The following is a 17899-nucleotide window of genomic DNA, read 5'->3' as shown; positions in this document are numbered from 1 at the left end:
AAAATTATTATTTGTGTCATTCTCAAAACTTTTGGCCACGACTGTTGTGTGTAACTGTAGTGCAGTGTGTAGCTGTTGTTAAGTGTGTAGCTGTAGTGTGTAACTGTAGTGTAGTGAGTAACTGTAGTGTGTAACTTTAGCTATAGCGTGTAGCTGTAGTGTCGTGTAACTGTAGTGCAGTGTGTAGCTGTAGTGATGTGTGTAACTGTGGTGTGTAGCTGTAGTGCAGTGTGTAGCTGTAGTGTAGTGTGCAGCTGATGTGTAGTGTACCGCTGTGGTGTAGTGTGTAGCTGTAGTGTAGTGTGTAGCTGTAGTGTAGTATGTAGCTGTAGTGTACAGCTGTAGTGTAGTGTGTAGCTGTAGTGTACAGCTGTAGAGTTGTGTAGTATGTAGCTGTAGTGTGTAGCTGTCATTTCGTTTGTAACTGTAGTTTAGTGTGTAACTGTAGTGTCTAACTGTAGTGTAGTGTGTAGCTGTAATGTCCAGCTGTTGTGCAGTGTGTATATGTAGTGTAGTGTGTAGCTGTAGTGAAGTGTGTGGCTGTAGTGTGTAACTGTAGTGCAGTGTGTAGCTGTTGTGAAGTGTGTAACTGTAGTATGTAACTGTAGTGTGTAACTTTAGCTGTAGTGTGTAGCTGCAGTGTAGTGTGCAGCTGTAGTGTGTAACTGTAGTGTACAGCTGTAGAGTTAGTATGTAGTATGTAGTATGTAGCTGTAGTATGTAGCTGTAGTGCAGTATGTAGCTGTATGTAGCTGTAGTGTGTAGCTGTCGTTTAGTTTGTAACTGTAGTTTAGTGTGTAACTGTAGTGTGCAGCTGTATCTGTAGTGTAGTGTGTAGCTGTAGTGCAGTGTGTAGCTGTAGTGAAGTGTGTGGCTGTAGTGTGTAACTGTAGTGGAGTGTGTAACTGTAGTGTGTAACTTTAGCTGTAGTGTGTAGCTATAGTTTAGTGTGTAGCAGTTGTGTGACACTTGAGCCGAGGTGTGTAACTGTAGTGTGTAACTTTAGTGTAATGTGTAACTGTAGTGTGTAACATTAGTGTAGTGTGTAGGTGTAGTGTGTAGTATGTAGCTGAAGTGTGTAACTGTAGTCTGAAACTTTAGTGTAATGTGTAGCTGTAGTGTGTAGCTGTTGTGTGTAACTGTAGTGTGTAACTTTAGTGTAATGAGTGACTGTAGTGTGTAGCTGCTGTGTAGTGAGTAACTGTAGTGTGTAACTGTAGTGTGTAGCTATAGTGTAGTGTGTAACTGTAGTGTATAGCTGTTGTGTGTAACTGTAGTGTAACTATAGTGTAGTGTGTAGTTGTAGTGTGTAGCTGCTGTGTAGTGAGTAACTGTAGTGTGTAACTGTGGTGCAGTGTGTAACTGTAGTGTGTAGCTTTAGTGTTTTACTGTAGTGTGTAGATGTAGCGTAGTGTGTAACTGTAGTGTGTAGTTTTAGTGTAGTGTGTAGCTATAGTGCAATGTTTTACTGTAGTGTGTAGTGTAGTGTGTAGCTGTTGTGTGCAGCTGTAGTGTTGTGTGTAGCTGTAGTGTTGTGTGTAGCTATAGTGTAGTGTGTAGCTGTAGTGTAGTGTGTAGCTGTAGTGTAGTGTGTAGCTGTAGTGTAGTGTGTAGCTGTAGTGTTGTGTGCAGCTGTAGTGTTGTGTGCAGCTGTAGTGTTGTGTGTAGCTGTAGTGTTGTGTGTAGCTATAGTGTTGTGTGTAGCTATAGTGTAGTGTGCAGCTGTAGTGTAGTGTGCAGCTGTAGTGAAGTGTGTAGCTGTAGTGTAGTGTGTAGCTGTAGTGTTGTGTGTAGCTGTAGTGTTGTGTGCAGCTGTAGTGAAGTGTGTAGCTGTAGTGTTGTGTGTATCTGAGATGTAGTGTGTAGCTCTAATGTAGTGTGTAGCTCTAATGAAGTGTGTAGCTGAGATGTAGTATGTGGCTGTAGTGTAGTGTGTAGCTGTAGTGAAGTGTGCAGCTGTAGAGTTGTGTGGTATGTAGCTGTAGTGTGTGGTTGTAGTGTAGTGTGCAGCTGTAGAGTTGTGTGGTATGTAGCTGTAGTGGGTGGTTGTAGTGTAGTGTGCAGCTGTAGAGTTGTGTGGTATGTAGCTGTAGTGGGTGGTTGTAGTGTAGTGTGCAGCTGTAGAGTTCTGTGGTATGTAGCTGTAGTGTACAGCTGTAGAGTTTAGTGGTATTTAGCTGTAGTGTGATATAATGTAATCGTATTATTACATGTAGTAGAAAGCAATGGGTGAGAAGAAGTCTACATAACAAACCCATAAAGTAAAATGTAACATTCATGTATGGCCAGCTATGTAAACTTTAACATTGATTTATCCTGCAATAGATGTTGTTCAATTGATAACATACATTTTGTTTTTCTTCTAATGCCTCTTAAGGGGAAAGTAATCTAAAAGTAACGGAATGTAATCAGATTACATGACTGAGTTTGGGCAATCCAAAAGCTACATTACTGATTACAATTTTACTGTAACAGATTACATATAGAAAGTAACCTACCCAACCCTGAGTGGTGTATAGCTGTAGTGTAGCTGTAGTGTAGTGTGCAGATGTAGTGTGTAGCTGTAGTGTAGTGTGCAGCTGTAGTGTAGTGTGCAGTTGTAGCTGTAGTGTAGTGTGTAGCTAACCTTACAGAAAAAAACATTCATTTCCATGATAACATGTGAAATCAACATGTGAAAACATGAAACTACACATGGGAAAACATAATCTCGTGAAATAAATGTGACTCATGGGGATGCAAAATTTCAACAAAGGGAGAGTTTGATTTCCACATTGAAAGTTTTTGCATGTGTAAATGCAATTCCACATGTCAGAGTTTGATTTTCACATCTGAAAGGCTTTCACATGTAAATGTTTTTCCCATGTGAAACTGCAAATGTTACATCTGAATCTGCAATGGTGAAAAGGTGATGCTAACATGTGAACTCTACAGTGCATTCGTAAAGTATTCTGACCCCATCACTTTTTTCAAATGTTACGTTACAGCCTTGTTCTAAAATGGATTAAATTAATTGTTTTCCTCATTAATCTACACACAATACCCCATAATGACAAAGCGAAAACAGGTTTTTCAAAATGTTTGCAAATATATAGAATAAAATAAACTGAAATACCTTATTTACATAAGTATTCAGACCCTTTGCTATGAGACCCTTTGCCACTTATCATCCTTGAGATGTTCCTACAACTTGATTGGAGTCCACCTGTGGTAAATTCCCTTGATTGGACATGATTTGGAAAGGCACACACCTGGCTATATAAGGTCCCACAGTTGACACTGCATGTCAGAGCAAAAATCAAGCCATGAAGTTGAAGGAATTGTCCGTAGAGCTCTGGGACAAGATTGTGTCGAGGCACAGATCTGGGGAAGGGTACCAAAACATTTCTGCAGCATTGAAGGTCCCCAAGAACACAGTGCCCTCTCTCATTCTTAAAGGGAAGAAGTTTGGAACCACCGAGACTCTTCCTAGAGCTGGCTCCCGGCCAAACTGAGCAATCAATGAAGAAGGGCCTTCAGAAGAAGGGCCTTCACCACAGTGTCCGATTTCAAATAGGCTTTACAGCGAAAGCACCACAAACGATTATGATAGGTCACCACCAAGCCACAGAAAAACACAGCCATTTTTCCAGCCAAAGAGAGGAGTCACAAAAAGCACAAATAGAGATAAAATTAATCACTAACCTTTGATGATGTTCATCAGATGACACTCATAGGACTTCATGTTACACAATACATGTATGTTTTGTTTGATAAAGTTCATATTTATATAAAAAATCTGAGTTTACATTGGCACGTTACGTTCACTAGTTCCAAAAACACCCGGTGATATTGCAGAGAGCCACATCATTACAGAAATACTCATTATAAATGTTGATAAATTCAAGTGTTAGACATGGAAATATAGATATACCTCTCCTTAATGCAACCGCAGTGTCAGATTTCAAAAAAACTTTACGGCGCTCAGAAAACAAATAACATTTTCCACCATGTTGGAGTCAACAGAAATCAGAAATTACACTATAAATATTCCCTTACCTTTGATGATCTTCATCAGAATGCACTCCCAGGAATCGCAGTTCCACAATAAATGCTTGATTTGTTCAATAATGACCATTATTTATGTCCAAGTAGCTACTTTTGTTAGGGCTTAGGTATACAAATCCAAACGCTTGTGTAGGTCCCCCATAACTTCGGACAAAAACTTCAAAAAGTTTTATTACAGGTCTTAGAAACATTTCAAACTAAGTATACAATCAATCTTCAGGATGATTTTATCATAAATCTTAAAGTTCCAAACGGAGAATTCCTTTGTGTGTAGAGGAGCAATGGAACGCAGGTCGATATCATGTGGAATGCGCATTACCAGGAAATGGCTCTGCCAGTAACCTGACTCATTCAGCTCTTATTCAGGCCCACAACACAGTAGAAGCCTCATTCAAGTTTCTAAAGATGGTTGACATCTAGTGGAAGCCCTAGGAAGTGCATCGTCATCCATATCCCACTGAATTCAATAGGGCCTGGGTTGAAAATCGACCAACCTCAGATTTCTCACTTCCTGTTTGGATTTCTTCTCAGGTTTTTGCCTGCCATATGAGTTCTGTTATACTCACAGACATCATTCAAACAGTTTTAGAAATTTCAGAGTGTTTTCTATCCAATACTAATAATAATATGCATATATTAGCAACTGGGAATGAGGATCAGGCCATTTACTCTGGGCACCTCTGGACACCTTTCATCCAAGCTACTCAATACTGCCTCTACAGCCATAAGAAGTTAAAAGGCAAATGAGCATCCGCTTGGAGTTTGCCAAAAGGCACCTAAAGGACTCTCAGACCATGAGAAACAAGATTAAACTCTTTGGCCTGAATGCCAAGTGTCACGTCTGGAGGAAACCAGGCACGTAACAAAATGTGTAAAAAGTCAAGGGGTCTGAATACCTTGTGAATGCACTGTAACTGTATTATGAAGCTGTTCATTTTTTGTCATTTAGCAAATGCACTTATCCAGAGCAATTAGGGATAAGTGCCTTGATTTAAGGCATATCGAAAGATTTTTCACCTAGTCGGCTCGAAGATTCAAACCAGCAACCTTTCGGTTACTGGCCCAGCACTCTTCACCGCTAGCTGCCTACCTAGTGTGTAGCTGTAGTGTAGTGTGTAGGTGTACTTTAGTATGTAACTGAGCACTACCTGTGAATGGATCTATGGTGTTACCAAGCACTGAGTCCATGGCGTCTTCAACTGGTTGGAGCATAGTGTCAATGAAGGAAAAGCTGATCGTGGGACAAATGGATGCATCTCTAGCTGCCTGCTCCTCCTCCTGTTTCTTTAGCCGCTCTGCCTCCTTCTTCTCCGCATCTGCCTTCGCTTTCTCCTCCTTTTTCTTTGCCATCTCTACTGCCTTTATTGCGTCTGCTTCTGCTTTTTTTATTGCATCCTCCTCTGCTTTTATCCTCTCTGCCTCCTTCTTCCTCAGGTAGTCTGGTTTCCTCAAGACCGGGGCTGTAGAAAACAGGCAGAAACCATTATGAATGATATGAGTGGTATGGAATAGCAGAGGAGTTTATAATTATATAGTCTAACATTTGGGCTTCATCATTGAGAATATCAGGCCTTCTAAATTTTAACATGGTCGATATGTATTGAAATATAATATATTATACATACAGTATGATACATATACGGTTCCTTATTAGACAACTCTAACTAATCAAAAATGAAAGTGATTGATTGATTGACTGATTGACACAACAACATCTGTTTACAGTAGGTCCACTTACTGATAGGGGGGCTGATTTCAGGTGTGGTAGCATAGGGGTCAATGGCTCTCTCTTTGTAGGTATTTGTCCGGTCTCTTAGCCGTTTGACAACTTCCCGGAGTGTGTCATCTGCATACCTGCTGTACACAACCGGCGGAGGTGGAGGAGGGGGCTGCTCTTCACTGCATCAAGAGACAAGAGGACAAATTGTTTAACAGGGTTCTAATTAATTCAAATAATCAGAAGAAGAACATGATTTGTGTTCAAATAAAAGGAGGATGAATGTTATGGCATGTTCCTTAAATAGATATTGCATGTAAGGGCAGTCCTGACCAGGTGCTGAGATTTTTTTTGCGGGCTACTGATTACATCAGTACAGTGGTGACCGGTCAAAAATTTAAAATATAAATTTTTTGTTGCCTGTTCTACATGTTATTTTTGCATTAATACATGTCACATATCAGTTTGCAAACAATGTAAAAAAAATATATATATATTAACTTAAATGAGTTACATTAGAAGTGCAATCCAAGAAGGCATCAAATCCAAGAATCCATATATATACGTACACACACACACACACACATCTTAAAAAATATATATATTTTCCTTTATTACTTTCTAACCCCCCCCTAATGTTTTGCAGTAATGCTGCAATTAGTTGGTTGTAATTTTGGGTAGAGCACACATTTCCATATATTTTTGTTAGCTGCATGTGTGACATAAATCAATCAGTCTTACAGTATTTATGATATAATTTACAAAGATTATACTTTAAAAAAATGTTTAAAAAATGTTTTAATAGCTATTAGTATGTTTGAGTTTAACCACAATATTTGTTGCATTATTTGTTCAGTTTTTTTCTGGTAAATTAAATTGAAATTGCAACCAACTTTCTATGGCTTGTTTTAAAAACTGATATTTGGGAGATTATTTCCTTTTCAAATAACTGAAAGTGAGAGGTTGTAATCTGAATAAAGGGAAAAAGGCCATTCTTGTACACGGGGTGAGACATTCTTATTAATTTGCTAGAGAACCAGTTTGGATTAAAGTATAACTTTTGTATGACTGAAGGCTTTAGTGAGAGGTCTAAAGCATTAATATGTAATAATGTCTGCCCTGCGAATTCATATTCATTGTATAAATAGGCCCATTTAATTTTGTCTGGCTTGCCGTTCCAAATAAAATTCAATATTTTTTCTCATATAATTTAAATAACTGTTCACTAGATGTAGACAAGACCATGAGCAAATAGGTAAACTGGGATATGACTAAAGAGTTAATCAGGGTGATTTTTCCACAAATACACTGGTATTTTCCTTTTGATGGTTGCAAGATCTTACCTATTTTTGCTAAGAAATAAATGAGATCATTTATTTATTTTGGGATATCTATACCGAGCATGTCCACATCACCATTAGACCATTTTATTGGTAAACTACACTGTAATGTAAAAGTTGTATTTGTTTGCGATCCAATATGTAATATAGTACACTTAATAATTAATTTGGTTGTAATCCAGAGAGGTTAGAAAAAGTATCTAGATCCTCTATGAGGCTGTGTAGGGATCCAAGTTGTGGATTTAAAAGAAAGCATGTATCATCAGCGCACAATGACACCTTTGTTTTTAATCCCTGGATTTCTAATCCCTTAATATTATTGTTGGATCTGATTTTAATAGCTAACATTTTGATGGCCTTAATAATATGTCGATAGTGGACAACCTTGTTTTACAGTGTAGACATTGTTAATGTCGTAAACAACTATAGTAGCAGGAAATGACTAATTTTTATGCAAAATCTACATAGGTGTACAGAAGCCCATTATCAGCAACCATCACTCCTGTGTTACAATGGCACGTTGTGTTAGCTAATCCAAGTTTATGATTTTAAAAGGCTAATTGATCATTAGAAAACCCTTTTGCAATTATGTTAGCACAGCTGAAAACTGTTATTTTGATTAAAGAAGCAATAAAACTGGCCTTCTGTAGACAAGTTGAGTATCTGGAGCATCAGCATTTGTGGGTTCGATTACAGGCTCAAAATAGTCAGTCTATTCTTGTTCTGAGAAATGAAGGCTATTCCATGTGAGAAATTGGCAAGAAACTGAAGATCTCATACGACACTGTGTACAACTCCCTTCACAGAACAGCGCAAACTGGCTCTAAACAGAATAGAAAGAGGAGTGGGAGGCCCCGGTGCCAAACTGAGCAAGAGGACAAGTACATTAGAGTGTCTAGTTTGAGAAACAGATGCCTCACAAGTCCTCAACTGGCAGCTTCATTAAATGGTACCCTCAAAACACCAGTCTCAACGTCAACAGTGAAGAGGCGACTCCGGGATGCTGGCCTTCTAGGCAGAGTTCCTCTGTCCAGTGTCTGTCCTTTTGCCCATTTTAATCTTTTCTTTTATTGGCCAGTCAGATATGACCTTTTCTTTTCAACTCTGCCTAGAAGGCCAGCATCCCGGAGTCACTGACATTTCTAAGTGACCCCAAACATTTGAACGGTAGTGTATATATACAGTGGCTTGCGAAAGTATTCATCCCTTGGCATTTTTCCTATTTTGTTGCCTTACAACCTGGAATTAAAATGGATTTGGGGGAGTTTGTATCATTTGAATTACACAACATGCCTACCACTTTGAAGATGCAAAATATTTTTGGGTGTGAAACAAACAAGAAATAAGACAATAGAACTGAAAACTTGAGCATGCATAACTATTCACCCCCCTATTCACCCCCCAGTATCCTCTGAACAGTTTATGTTGAGATGTGTCTGTTACTTGAACTCTGTGAAGCATTTATTTGGGCTGCAATCTGACGTGCAGTTGACTCTAATGAATATATCTTCTGCAGCAGAGGTAACTCTGGGTCTTTCTTTCCTGTGGTGGTCCTCATGAGAGCCAGTTTCATCATAGTGCTTGATGGTTTTTGTGACTGCACTTGAAGAAACTTTAAAAGTTCTTGGCATTTTCCTGATTGACTGACCTTCATGTTTTAAAGTAATAATGGACTGTCGTTTCTCTTTGCTTATTTCAGCTGTTCTTGCCACAATATTGACTTGTACTTTAACCAAATAGGGCTATCCTCTGTATACCACGCATTCCTAGCCACAACATAATTGATTGGCTCAGATGCATTAAGAAGGAAAGAAATTCCACAAATTAACTATGAACAAGGCACACCTGTTAATTGAAATGCATTCCAGGTGACTACCTCATGAAGCTGGTTGAGAGAATGCCAAGAGTGTGAAAAGCTAGATGGTGCCGACAGAGATGGTTGCCTCACTTCAGGTCCTTAGGAAACTATGCAGTTTTTCCATATTATTTCTTACATTGTTAGCCCAGAAAATCTCACGTGTCATTACATATAGCCCAGAAGAACTACTGGATACAAAAGCGATGTCATTTGACCAACATTATGACCAGGAATACGACTTTCCTGAAGCAGATACTTTGTTTGGACCTCCACCATGGACATGGGATCTTATCCCAAAGGCCGACCCAAAACAACGCTGTCGCCGCAGGAGAGGCAGACTGAGCGGCCTACTGGTCAGACTTAGAAGGCGAGCACACCATCCACCGCTTCCGAGCATATTACTCGCCAATGTCCAATCTCTAGACAACAAGGTGGACGAAATTAGGGCACGAGTTGCCTTCCAGAGGGACATCAGAGATTGTAACATTCTCTGTTTCACAGAAACATGGCTCACTTGGGATATGTTGTCAGAATCGGTTCTGCCACCCGGTTTCTTCACGCATTGCGCCGACAGAAACAACATCTCTCTGGTAAGAAGAAGGGCAGGGGTGTATGCCTTATGATTAGCGACTCATGGTGTAATCATAACAACATACAGGAACTCAAGTCCTATTGTTCACCTGACCCCAGAATTCCTTACAATCAAATGCCGACCCCCCTCCAAGCAGATACCTTGACGGCCCTGAAAGTACTTCCCTGGACTATATTTAAATTGGAAACATATACCCTGAGGCTGCATTTATTGTAGCTGGGGATTTTAACAAACCTAATCTGAGAACAAGGCTTCCTAAATTCTATCTACATATCGAATGCGTGACAAGTTGGTAGCATTCTGGACCATTACTACTCTAACTCTAACTCGACCCCGCCCTGTGCAACTGGGTCCTGGGCTTTCGACCCCGCCTCCAACTCAATCATCAAGTTTGCAGATGACACCACAGTGGTAGGCTTGATTACCAACAACGACGAGACGGCCTACTAGAAGGAGGTGAGGGCCTTCGGAGTGTGGTGTCAGGAGAATAACCTCTCACTCAACAGCAACAAAACAAAGGAGATGATCGTGGACTTCAGGAAACAGCAGAGGGAGCGTCTCCCCATCCACATCGACGGGACAGTAGTGGAGAAGGTGGAAAGCTTTAAGTTCCTCGGCGTACACATCACGGACAAACTGAAATGGTCCACCCACACAGACAGCGTGGAGAAGAAGGCGCAACAGTGCCTCTTAAGAGGCTGAAGAAATTTGTTGTCACCTAAAACCCTCACAAATTTTACAGATGTCGGGCTGTATCACCGTCTGGTATGGCAACTGCTCTACCCAGACCCGCAAGGCTCTCCAGAGGTTAGTGCAGTCTGCACAACACATCCCCGGGGGCAAACTACCTTCCCTCCAGGACACCTACAGCACCCGATGTCACTGCCTGTTCACTCCGTTATCATCCAGAAGGCGAGGTTAGTACAGGTGCATCAAAGCTGGTACCGAGAGACTGAAAACAGCTCTCGAGGCCATCAGACAGTTAAACAGCCATCACTAACAGAGTGGCCGCTGCTAACATAGAGACTCATATATCTGGCCACTTTAATAGATTTAATAAATGGATTTAATATAGGTATCACTAGTCACTTTAAATAATGCCACTTTAATAATGTCTACATATCCTACATTACTCATCCCATATGTATAAACTGTATTCTATACCATCAACTGCATCTTGCCTATGCCGAACAGCCATCAATCATCCATATACAGTTGAAGTCAGAAGTTTACATACACCTTAGCCAAATACATTTAAACTCCGTTTTTCACAATTTATGACATTTAATCCTAGTAAAACTTCCCTGTCTTAGGTCAGTTAGGATCACCACTTCATTTGAAGAATGTGAAATGTCAGAATAATAGTAGAGAGAATGATTTATTTCAGCTTTTAATTCTTTCATCACATTCCCAGTGGGACAGAAGTTTACATACACTCAATTAGTATTTGTTAGCATTGCCTTTAAATTGTTTAACTTGGGTCAAACATTTTGGGTAGCCTTCTACAAGCTTCCCACAAAATGTTGGGTGAATTTTGGCCCATTCCTCCAGACAGAGCTGGTGTAACTGAGTCAGGTTTGTAGGCCTCCTTGCTCGCACACGCTTTTTCAGTTCTGCCCACATATGCTCCATAGGATTGAGGTCAGGGCTTTGTGATGGCCACTCCAATACCATGACTTTATTGTCCTTAACCTGTTAACCTGCCATTTTGCCACAACTTTGGAAATATGCTTGGGGTCATTTTCCATTTGGAAGACCCATTTGCGACCAAGTTTTAACTTCCTGACTGATGTCTTGAGATGTTGCTTCAATATATCCACATAATTTCCCTCCCTCATGATGCCATCTATTTTGTGAAGTGCACCAGTCCCTCCTGCAGCAAAGCACCCCTACAACATGATGCTGCCACCCCCGTGCTTCATGGTTGGGATGGTGTTCCTCGGCTTGCAAGCGTCCCCCCTTTTTCCTCCAAACATAACGATGCTTATTATGGCCAAACAGTTCTATTTTTGTTTCATCAGACCAGAGGATATTTCTCCAAAAGTATGATCTTTGTCCCCATGTGCAGTTGCAAACCGTAGTCTGGCTTTTTTATGACGGTTTTGCAGCAGTGGCTTCTTCCTTGCCATTCAGGTTATGTTGATATAGGATTCGTTTTACTGTGGATATAGAGATACTTTTGTACCTGTTTCCTCCAGCATCTTCACAAGGTCCTTGCTGTTGTTCTGGGATTGATTTGCACTTTTCGCACCAAAGTACGTTAATCTCTAGGAGACAGAACGCGTCTCCTTCCTGAAAGGTATGACGGCTGCGTGGTCCCATGGTGTTTATGCTTGCGTACTATTGTTTGTACAGATGAACGTGGTACCATCAGGTGCTCCCAAGGATGAACCAGTCATGTGGAGGTCTACAATTTTTTTAAATTTTCCGATGATGTCAAGCAAAGAGGCACTGAGTTTGAAGGTTGGCCTTGAAATACATCCACAGGTACACCTCCAATTGACTCAAATTATTTCAATTAGCCAATCAGAAGCTTCTATAGCCATGACATCACTTCCCCAAGCTGTTTAAAGGCACAGTCAACTTAGTGTATGCAAACTTCTGACCCACTGGAATTGTGATACAGTGAATTATAAGTGAAATAATCTGTCTGTAAACAATAATCTGTCTGTAAACAAAAATGACTTGTATCATGCACAACGTAGATGTCCTAACTGACTTGCCAAAACTATAGTTTGTTAGCAACACATTTGTGGAGTGGTTGAAAAACAAGTTTTAATGACTCCAACCTAAGTGTATGTAAACTTTTGACTTCAACTGTATTTATATGTACATATTCTTATTCATTTACATTTGTGTGTATAAGGTAGTTGTTGTGGATTTGTTTGATTACTTGTTAGATACTACTGCACTGTCGGAACTAGAAGCACAAGCATTTCGCTACACTCGCATGAACATCTGCTAAACACGTGTATGTGACCAATCAAATTTGATTTGATTTGCTTTGAGCTGTCATCAAGACAAAGGGTGGATAATTTGAAGAATCTCAAATATAAAATATATTTGATTTGTTTAAAACTTTTTTGGTTACTACATGATTCTATATGTTTTATTTAATAGTTTTGATGTCTTCACTGTTATTCTACAATGTAGAAAATAGTCAAAAATAAAGAAGAACCCTGGAATGAGTATGTGAGTCCAAACTTTTGTCTGGTACAGAATATATGATTTTTTTCCCACAGAAAACTTGGGGTGGTTTTATTTGGCCCCCCTGGGCCAAATTAAGTCGGGAAACCCGGCCCGACAGTATGGTATTAGATAGGGCCTAGATTTGATCCTGGGTGTACAGAGCTGCATTCGCTAAATTCACAGAACTCCTCGCAATCATTATGGTTGTGTTTACAAAGTCTGCCCAATTCTGATCTTTTGCAGCTAATTGGTCTTTTGACCAATCAGATCGCCAATAATTCGGCAAAAGATCAGAATTGAGCTGCCTGTGTAAACGCAGTGGGACCACCATGTCTGTGTTGTCCATGTGGACCTATTGAGTCATACTCAGCACAGCAGCATACCAGCTACCTGCCATCTTAGTACTAGGAACAAATATAATCGCCGTCTCTCTCTCTCTCGTGCTCTCTCCAGGCGCACTGGAGGTAATCCTGGTGCTAGTGATTAGTTGGTTACAAAGTAATTGCCAGGTGTGCCAGGAAACTAAGAATACTTTCCATCTGTACTGTATATCCCTAATATACTCTGAGAAGATGCTATATTTACACTGGACTTATATTCACATTTTATCTGTCCCTTTTTAATTTACTGCAGTGGGCTAGATCAGGTTCACACATCATATTTATTCTACTTTGAAACAAAAGTATACACATCACATACATGGTTGTACCATGTCAGATATAGAATTGTAATGTATTCAATGTTGAGTTTGCATCCCAATATTACACTTTTATATACATCACAGAAGACTGAAAAATAACAAAACCGTTTGACATAGAAACAGCTGATTTTCAGCATATTCTTTGAAATACTGTTTATTAATTATGAAATTATCAAAAATATTATTGACGTTCCACCCATGAGGCCACTAGAGGGCACTTTGGTCAGTCAAATCAAATCAAATAAATAATTCCACTGCAGGAATGGTTCTCATTTCTCTGCACTGTACTTAAAGATATTTCCCACTAGCATCGTATAAGAATTCTATACCACATGAAGCATTTAAGAAAACACACACACACATTAAGAGGTATGGAGCTTACTGCTCTGTATAGCCAGAAATAGAAGCAGGTGGGATTTCCGTTCTGTTTTTACTTGGCTGTACCTCAACAAGGAAATAGGATTTCAGCACAAGTCACACACACTGTATGTGAAATCAGCCTTTACAGAAGCCAAATACAGAATAGAAGTTCTCTCAATCAAGACCAGAAACTATTCCACTGTAAAAGCTATCCTACTTCCTTGAAGTCAGAAATTAGCTACAGTACAGAGAGAAAGCAAAGAAAACCTTTTCAAATAAAACTTACACGTGAACTACCGCCACCCATCCCCTGACCTCCTTAAGTCACAAATACCCATAATCCCATAATCTTATTCAGCTACTTTGGGAGTCACAAGCTGCAAGTCATTCTGTAGTGAGGAGGGAAAACATCAAGCCATCGCTAAGCAGCTGCCTGTAGACACAATATAGGCCTACACCGCACTAATAGTCTATTTGTAATCTTGCTTTTGTTGTCTTTAGTACTGCAAACATGTAGACTATTGTCTTCCCACAAGCAACAGCCACAGCCACTGCAGTTGTGGGAAGAGACTAGACTACATGTTACTGTGCTGTGTACGGACAACAACATGTATAAGCTTTTTCTCATTTTACACATAAAATGAGATTATTATTAACACATCTCATCTCAGTAGATGAACAGCCCCAGTATGAACTCTCTCTCACTCCCCATGTTCTCCCCTATCTCTTTAACAACTTTGTTATGTCCTACTACCCCTATTTGGCAGTTCCTGTGGGGTGTACTGGCTGAACTAATAGCCAATAGACAGTTTCACAGCCAGGTGTTATTCATGTTCTTACCCTTCAGCCCCATCAGCGGGTTTGTCCCCTTCTGCAGGTGCAGGTGCTGGGGCAGCGGCCGGGGCAGGGGCTGGGGCAGGGGCAGGGGCTGGAGCTGGGGCTGGAGCTGGGGCAGGATCTATGGGTAGTGTACAAAAGATAATATGAGCAAGTGGATCAGTGTAGAACGTGAGTAGAGACTGAAACTTAAGACCATACACTGAGTATACCAAACATTAGGAACACCTTCCTATTATTGAGTTGCATCCCTTTTTGCCCTCAGAACAGCCTTAATGCTTTGGGGCATGGGCTCTACAAGGTGTCCAAAGCGTTCCACAGGGATGCTGGCCCATGTTGACTCCAATGCTTCCCAAAGTTGTGTCAAGTTGGCTGGATGGATCGGGTGGTGGACCATTCTTGATACACACGGGAAACTGTTGAGCGTGAAAAACCCAGCAGGGTTGCAGTTCTTGACACACTCAAACAAGTGCGCCTGGCACCTACTATCATACCCCGTTCAAAGGAATTTAAATATTTTGTCTGTCCCATTCACCCTCTGAATGGCACACATACACAATCCATGTCTCAATTGTCTCGGCTTAAATATCCTTCTTTAACCTGTCCCCTCCTCTTCATCTACACTGATTGAACACTGAGTGACACTGAGTGACATCAATATGGGATCGTAGCTTTCACCTGGGCAGTCTATGTCATGGAAAGAGCATGCTTTGTATACTCAATATATATTACTTAGGGGAAAAACAACATGACAACATCTGAAAGTAATGGAATTGCTTACTGCCATTACACACAAAAAGCTATCATAAATGAAGCATTTGTTGTTCTAGAATGCACTGAGTGTCAGTGTGTGTCTCTGAGATGTGGATTAGTGAAAGAGAAAAGGTGCAGAGGGGGTGGACATGTGTTGTTTCTGCTGCTGATGTATAGGAACAGACAGATGGACTAGGGAGCAGGCTGTCATGTGTGTCCTACTTCCCAAACCAGCACTCATATCTCAACAACACAGGTAGATCAAACATTAGCTTATCTTTCACCTCAGCATTGAAATAGTTAACTGGAATGATATGATAAACAAACCAATTTAATTATATCATGGAATCAAATTGAGTTGTTACTAAATAAAATAATTGAATTATATGATGGAGTAAAATGTAGTAAGTAGTAAGTTACTATCTTTGAATGAGAGCCTGAGAGAAAGGGAGGATATTGAAGAATCAGGGAGCCAAAGCTTCACATGTCACAATCACTTTGGGAGTTTGGGCCTTGTTAAATCAAATATAGAGGTCTGCCAGATTCCCAGTGTAAGAAAAAGTTTTTTTGGAATAATGTAATCAACAAAAAATGTTTTGTTTGGCAGTATACTCTGTTAGTTACGCGAAAATAAACTCAACTGGATCCCAAATCAAACATACGTTTTTTTTGCCAGAAACCTTCAACTTCTGCTTTGTTTTTGTTCTTTACTTGAAACCCAGCCCATTGTTATATATAGTACTGTTGGGTAAAATAAAGCAGAGATCACAGTTAACATACATCTCCTGGAGTTCCAGGAAATCCATAGACAAGAGGGTAGAATGAGACTTTGTTAATGTTGTGGCTGCAACATTTCTTGGTGTGTGACAGAGGGTATGCCACAGCCAAAACGCCGACAATGAAAAGTCTTAATTCTGTCCCCTTGTGTTTGAGTATTATATGACACAAACTGAGCAAGTTCAATAGCATATAGAAGCAAGAGAAAATGCTAGACGAAAACAAACAAACTTACCTGCTGGTTTAGCCTCCTCCTTCTGAGGTTCTTCCTCTTTCTTCTCCTCATCCTTTTCCTCTGCAGGCTTCTCCTCTTCCTGGGAAAACAACGCTGTTACCTCACTAAAAACAATAGCCCATATTCACCAACAGACTTAGAGCAATGCTGATCTAGGATCAGATTTCCCCTTTTATCCATTATTACCTGAAAAGGCTACTCCTACTCTTAGATATGGTCCAATGAGACATGAAGACAGGTGCCCATTAGCACTGAAGTGACACAGTTTCTCTGGACCCCTGCAAGGTCAGAGTCGCCCCCCCCCCATCTGGGATTCAAACAACAGCAGACTGGATGCCCCACCACTTTTTTGGTAAACAGCAAGCATTATAAAATATAAAGACAATATTGTTTCAAGCAATTTGTCATGGGATAAGGTTAATTAGTCAAACTGTATGTTGACTGTATATATGTCAAGCATATTATATTACATCTTTAGGGCCATTTAATCCTGTGTACAGTTTAAGACATTCAGAAACAATCCTAAACAACATTTACATACATCAATAACTGCCAGTCATTACACTAAAGTCCCACAATATCTATATAATCAGTGGTAATAATATAGGCCCTGTTTATTCAACTGCTCTAAAAATGAATACATTTCTACCCCTATGTCTAAGTATTCATCCTGCCGGGAAACACTTTCAATGATATATCCCGCTGTAGTGTTTAGAAAAGAGAGGTGATGCCTTACCTTTACTGGAGGTGCTGGGGCAGGAGCAGGAGCTGGTGCGGGGGCAGGAGACATGGCAGGAGCAGCAGTGGCATCCGGCTTCGGAGGAGGCTCGGGCACCGAGAACAGTGCTTTGAGCTTGCCAAACATGGTGGTTGTTTGGCTAGTGGGCAGTGTGAGAAACAGAGAACCCTGCGAGCCTATCCAGGATAACAGATCTGATCCTTAGACTCTCTCCTCTGTCTAACCAACTGTCTAACCCTGAATGCCTGACAGTCGGAGCGACAGCCTGCCTCAGGTAATTAATCTCCAGTTCCATTAATTCCTTCATAGGAACTCCCCCTCTGCTCTTCACACTTCTCCACTCTTCCTATGGGATGGGTCAACAAAGAGCAGCTATCACTGCCACCTATGGCTGCTTCACATCTCCAACACTCTTCCTGTGACGTTGGACTGTTTGGTAAATGTACTCTACTCAAAGGTGTTGAATGAGCAGCAACTCTACTGTAGGAGGCCATTTTGTTTCTTGTCCATGGCTGCAGAAATCTTGGCAGTAGGTTTGGATAATTGACAATGAATTCAAATCAATTAATTGATAAATCAGAGAAGTCCAAGGGTTGATCAACAAACTTCAAATAGGTTTAACACCAGATTCGGGTACATTTCTTAATACACAATAGTAAAGTAGCAAGGTAGGGGCTAAACTCAGCTATGTTAAAGTAAATATAGTATTTGGGTTATTCTTAGCTTCACTGGCTACTGTGTGTTAAAGCTGGGTA

The 17899-nt window shown here is 40.4% G+C and overlaps 1 protein-coding gene across 1 annotated transcript in view; it reads right to left on the bottom strand.

The window, feature by feature from the left end:
* cngb3.1 (cyclic nucleotide gated channel subunit beta 3, tandem duplicate 1) overlaps positions 1-17383 on the bottom strand; it is a 36802-nt gene extending 19419 nt beyond the window's left edge. Inside the window, exons 1-5 of the mRNA XM_024374689.2 lie at positions 17142-17383; positions 16406-16484; positions 14644-14761; positions 5786-5946; positions 5196-5507 (exon numbers count right to left, since the gene is read on the bottom strand). Coding sequence (XP_024230457.1) covers positions 5196-5507; positions 5786-5946; positions 14644-14761; positions 16406-16484; positions 17142-17270 — 799 coding nt within the window. The 5' untranslated portion in view covers positions 17271-17383. The remainder of the gene's footprint in view (positions 1-5195; positions 5508-5785; positions 5947-14643; positions 14762-16405; positions 16485-17141) is intronic.
* Positions 17384-17899: the final 516 nt, after the last annotated feature.

The sequence above is a fragment of the Oncorhynchus tshawytscha genome, linkage group LG16, assembly GCF_018296145.1.
Source record: "Oncorhynchus tshawytscha isolate Ot180627B linkage group LG16, Otsh_v2.0, whole genome shotgun sequence".
Lineage (NCBI taxonomy): Eukaryota > Metazoa > Chordata > Actinopteri > Salmoniformes > Salmonidae > Oncorhynchus > Oncorhynchus tshawytscha.
The sequence above is the reverse complement of the archived record's forward strand: the minus strand, read 5'-3'. Positions and strand labels throughout refer to the sequence as shown.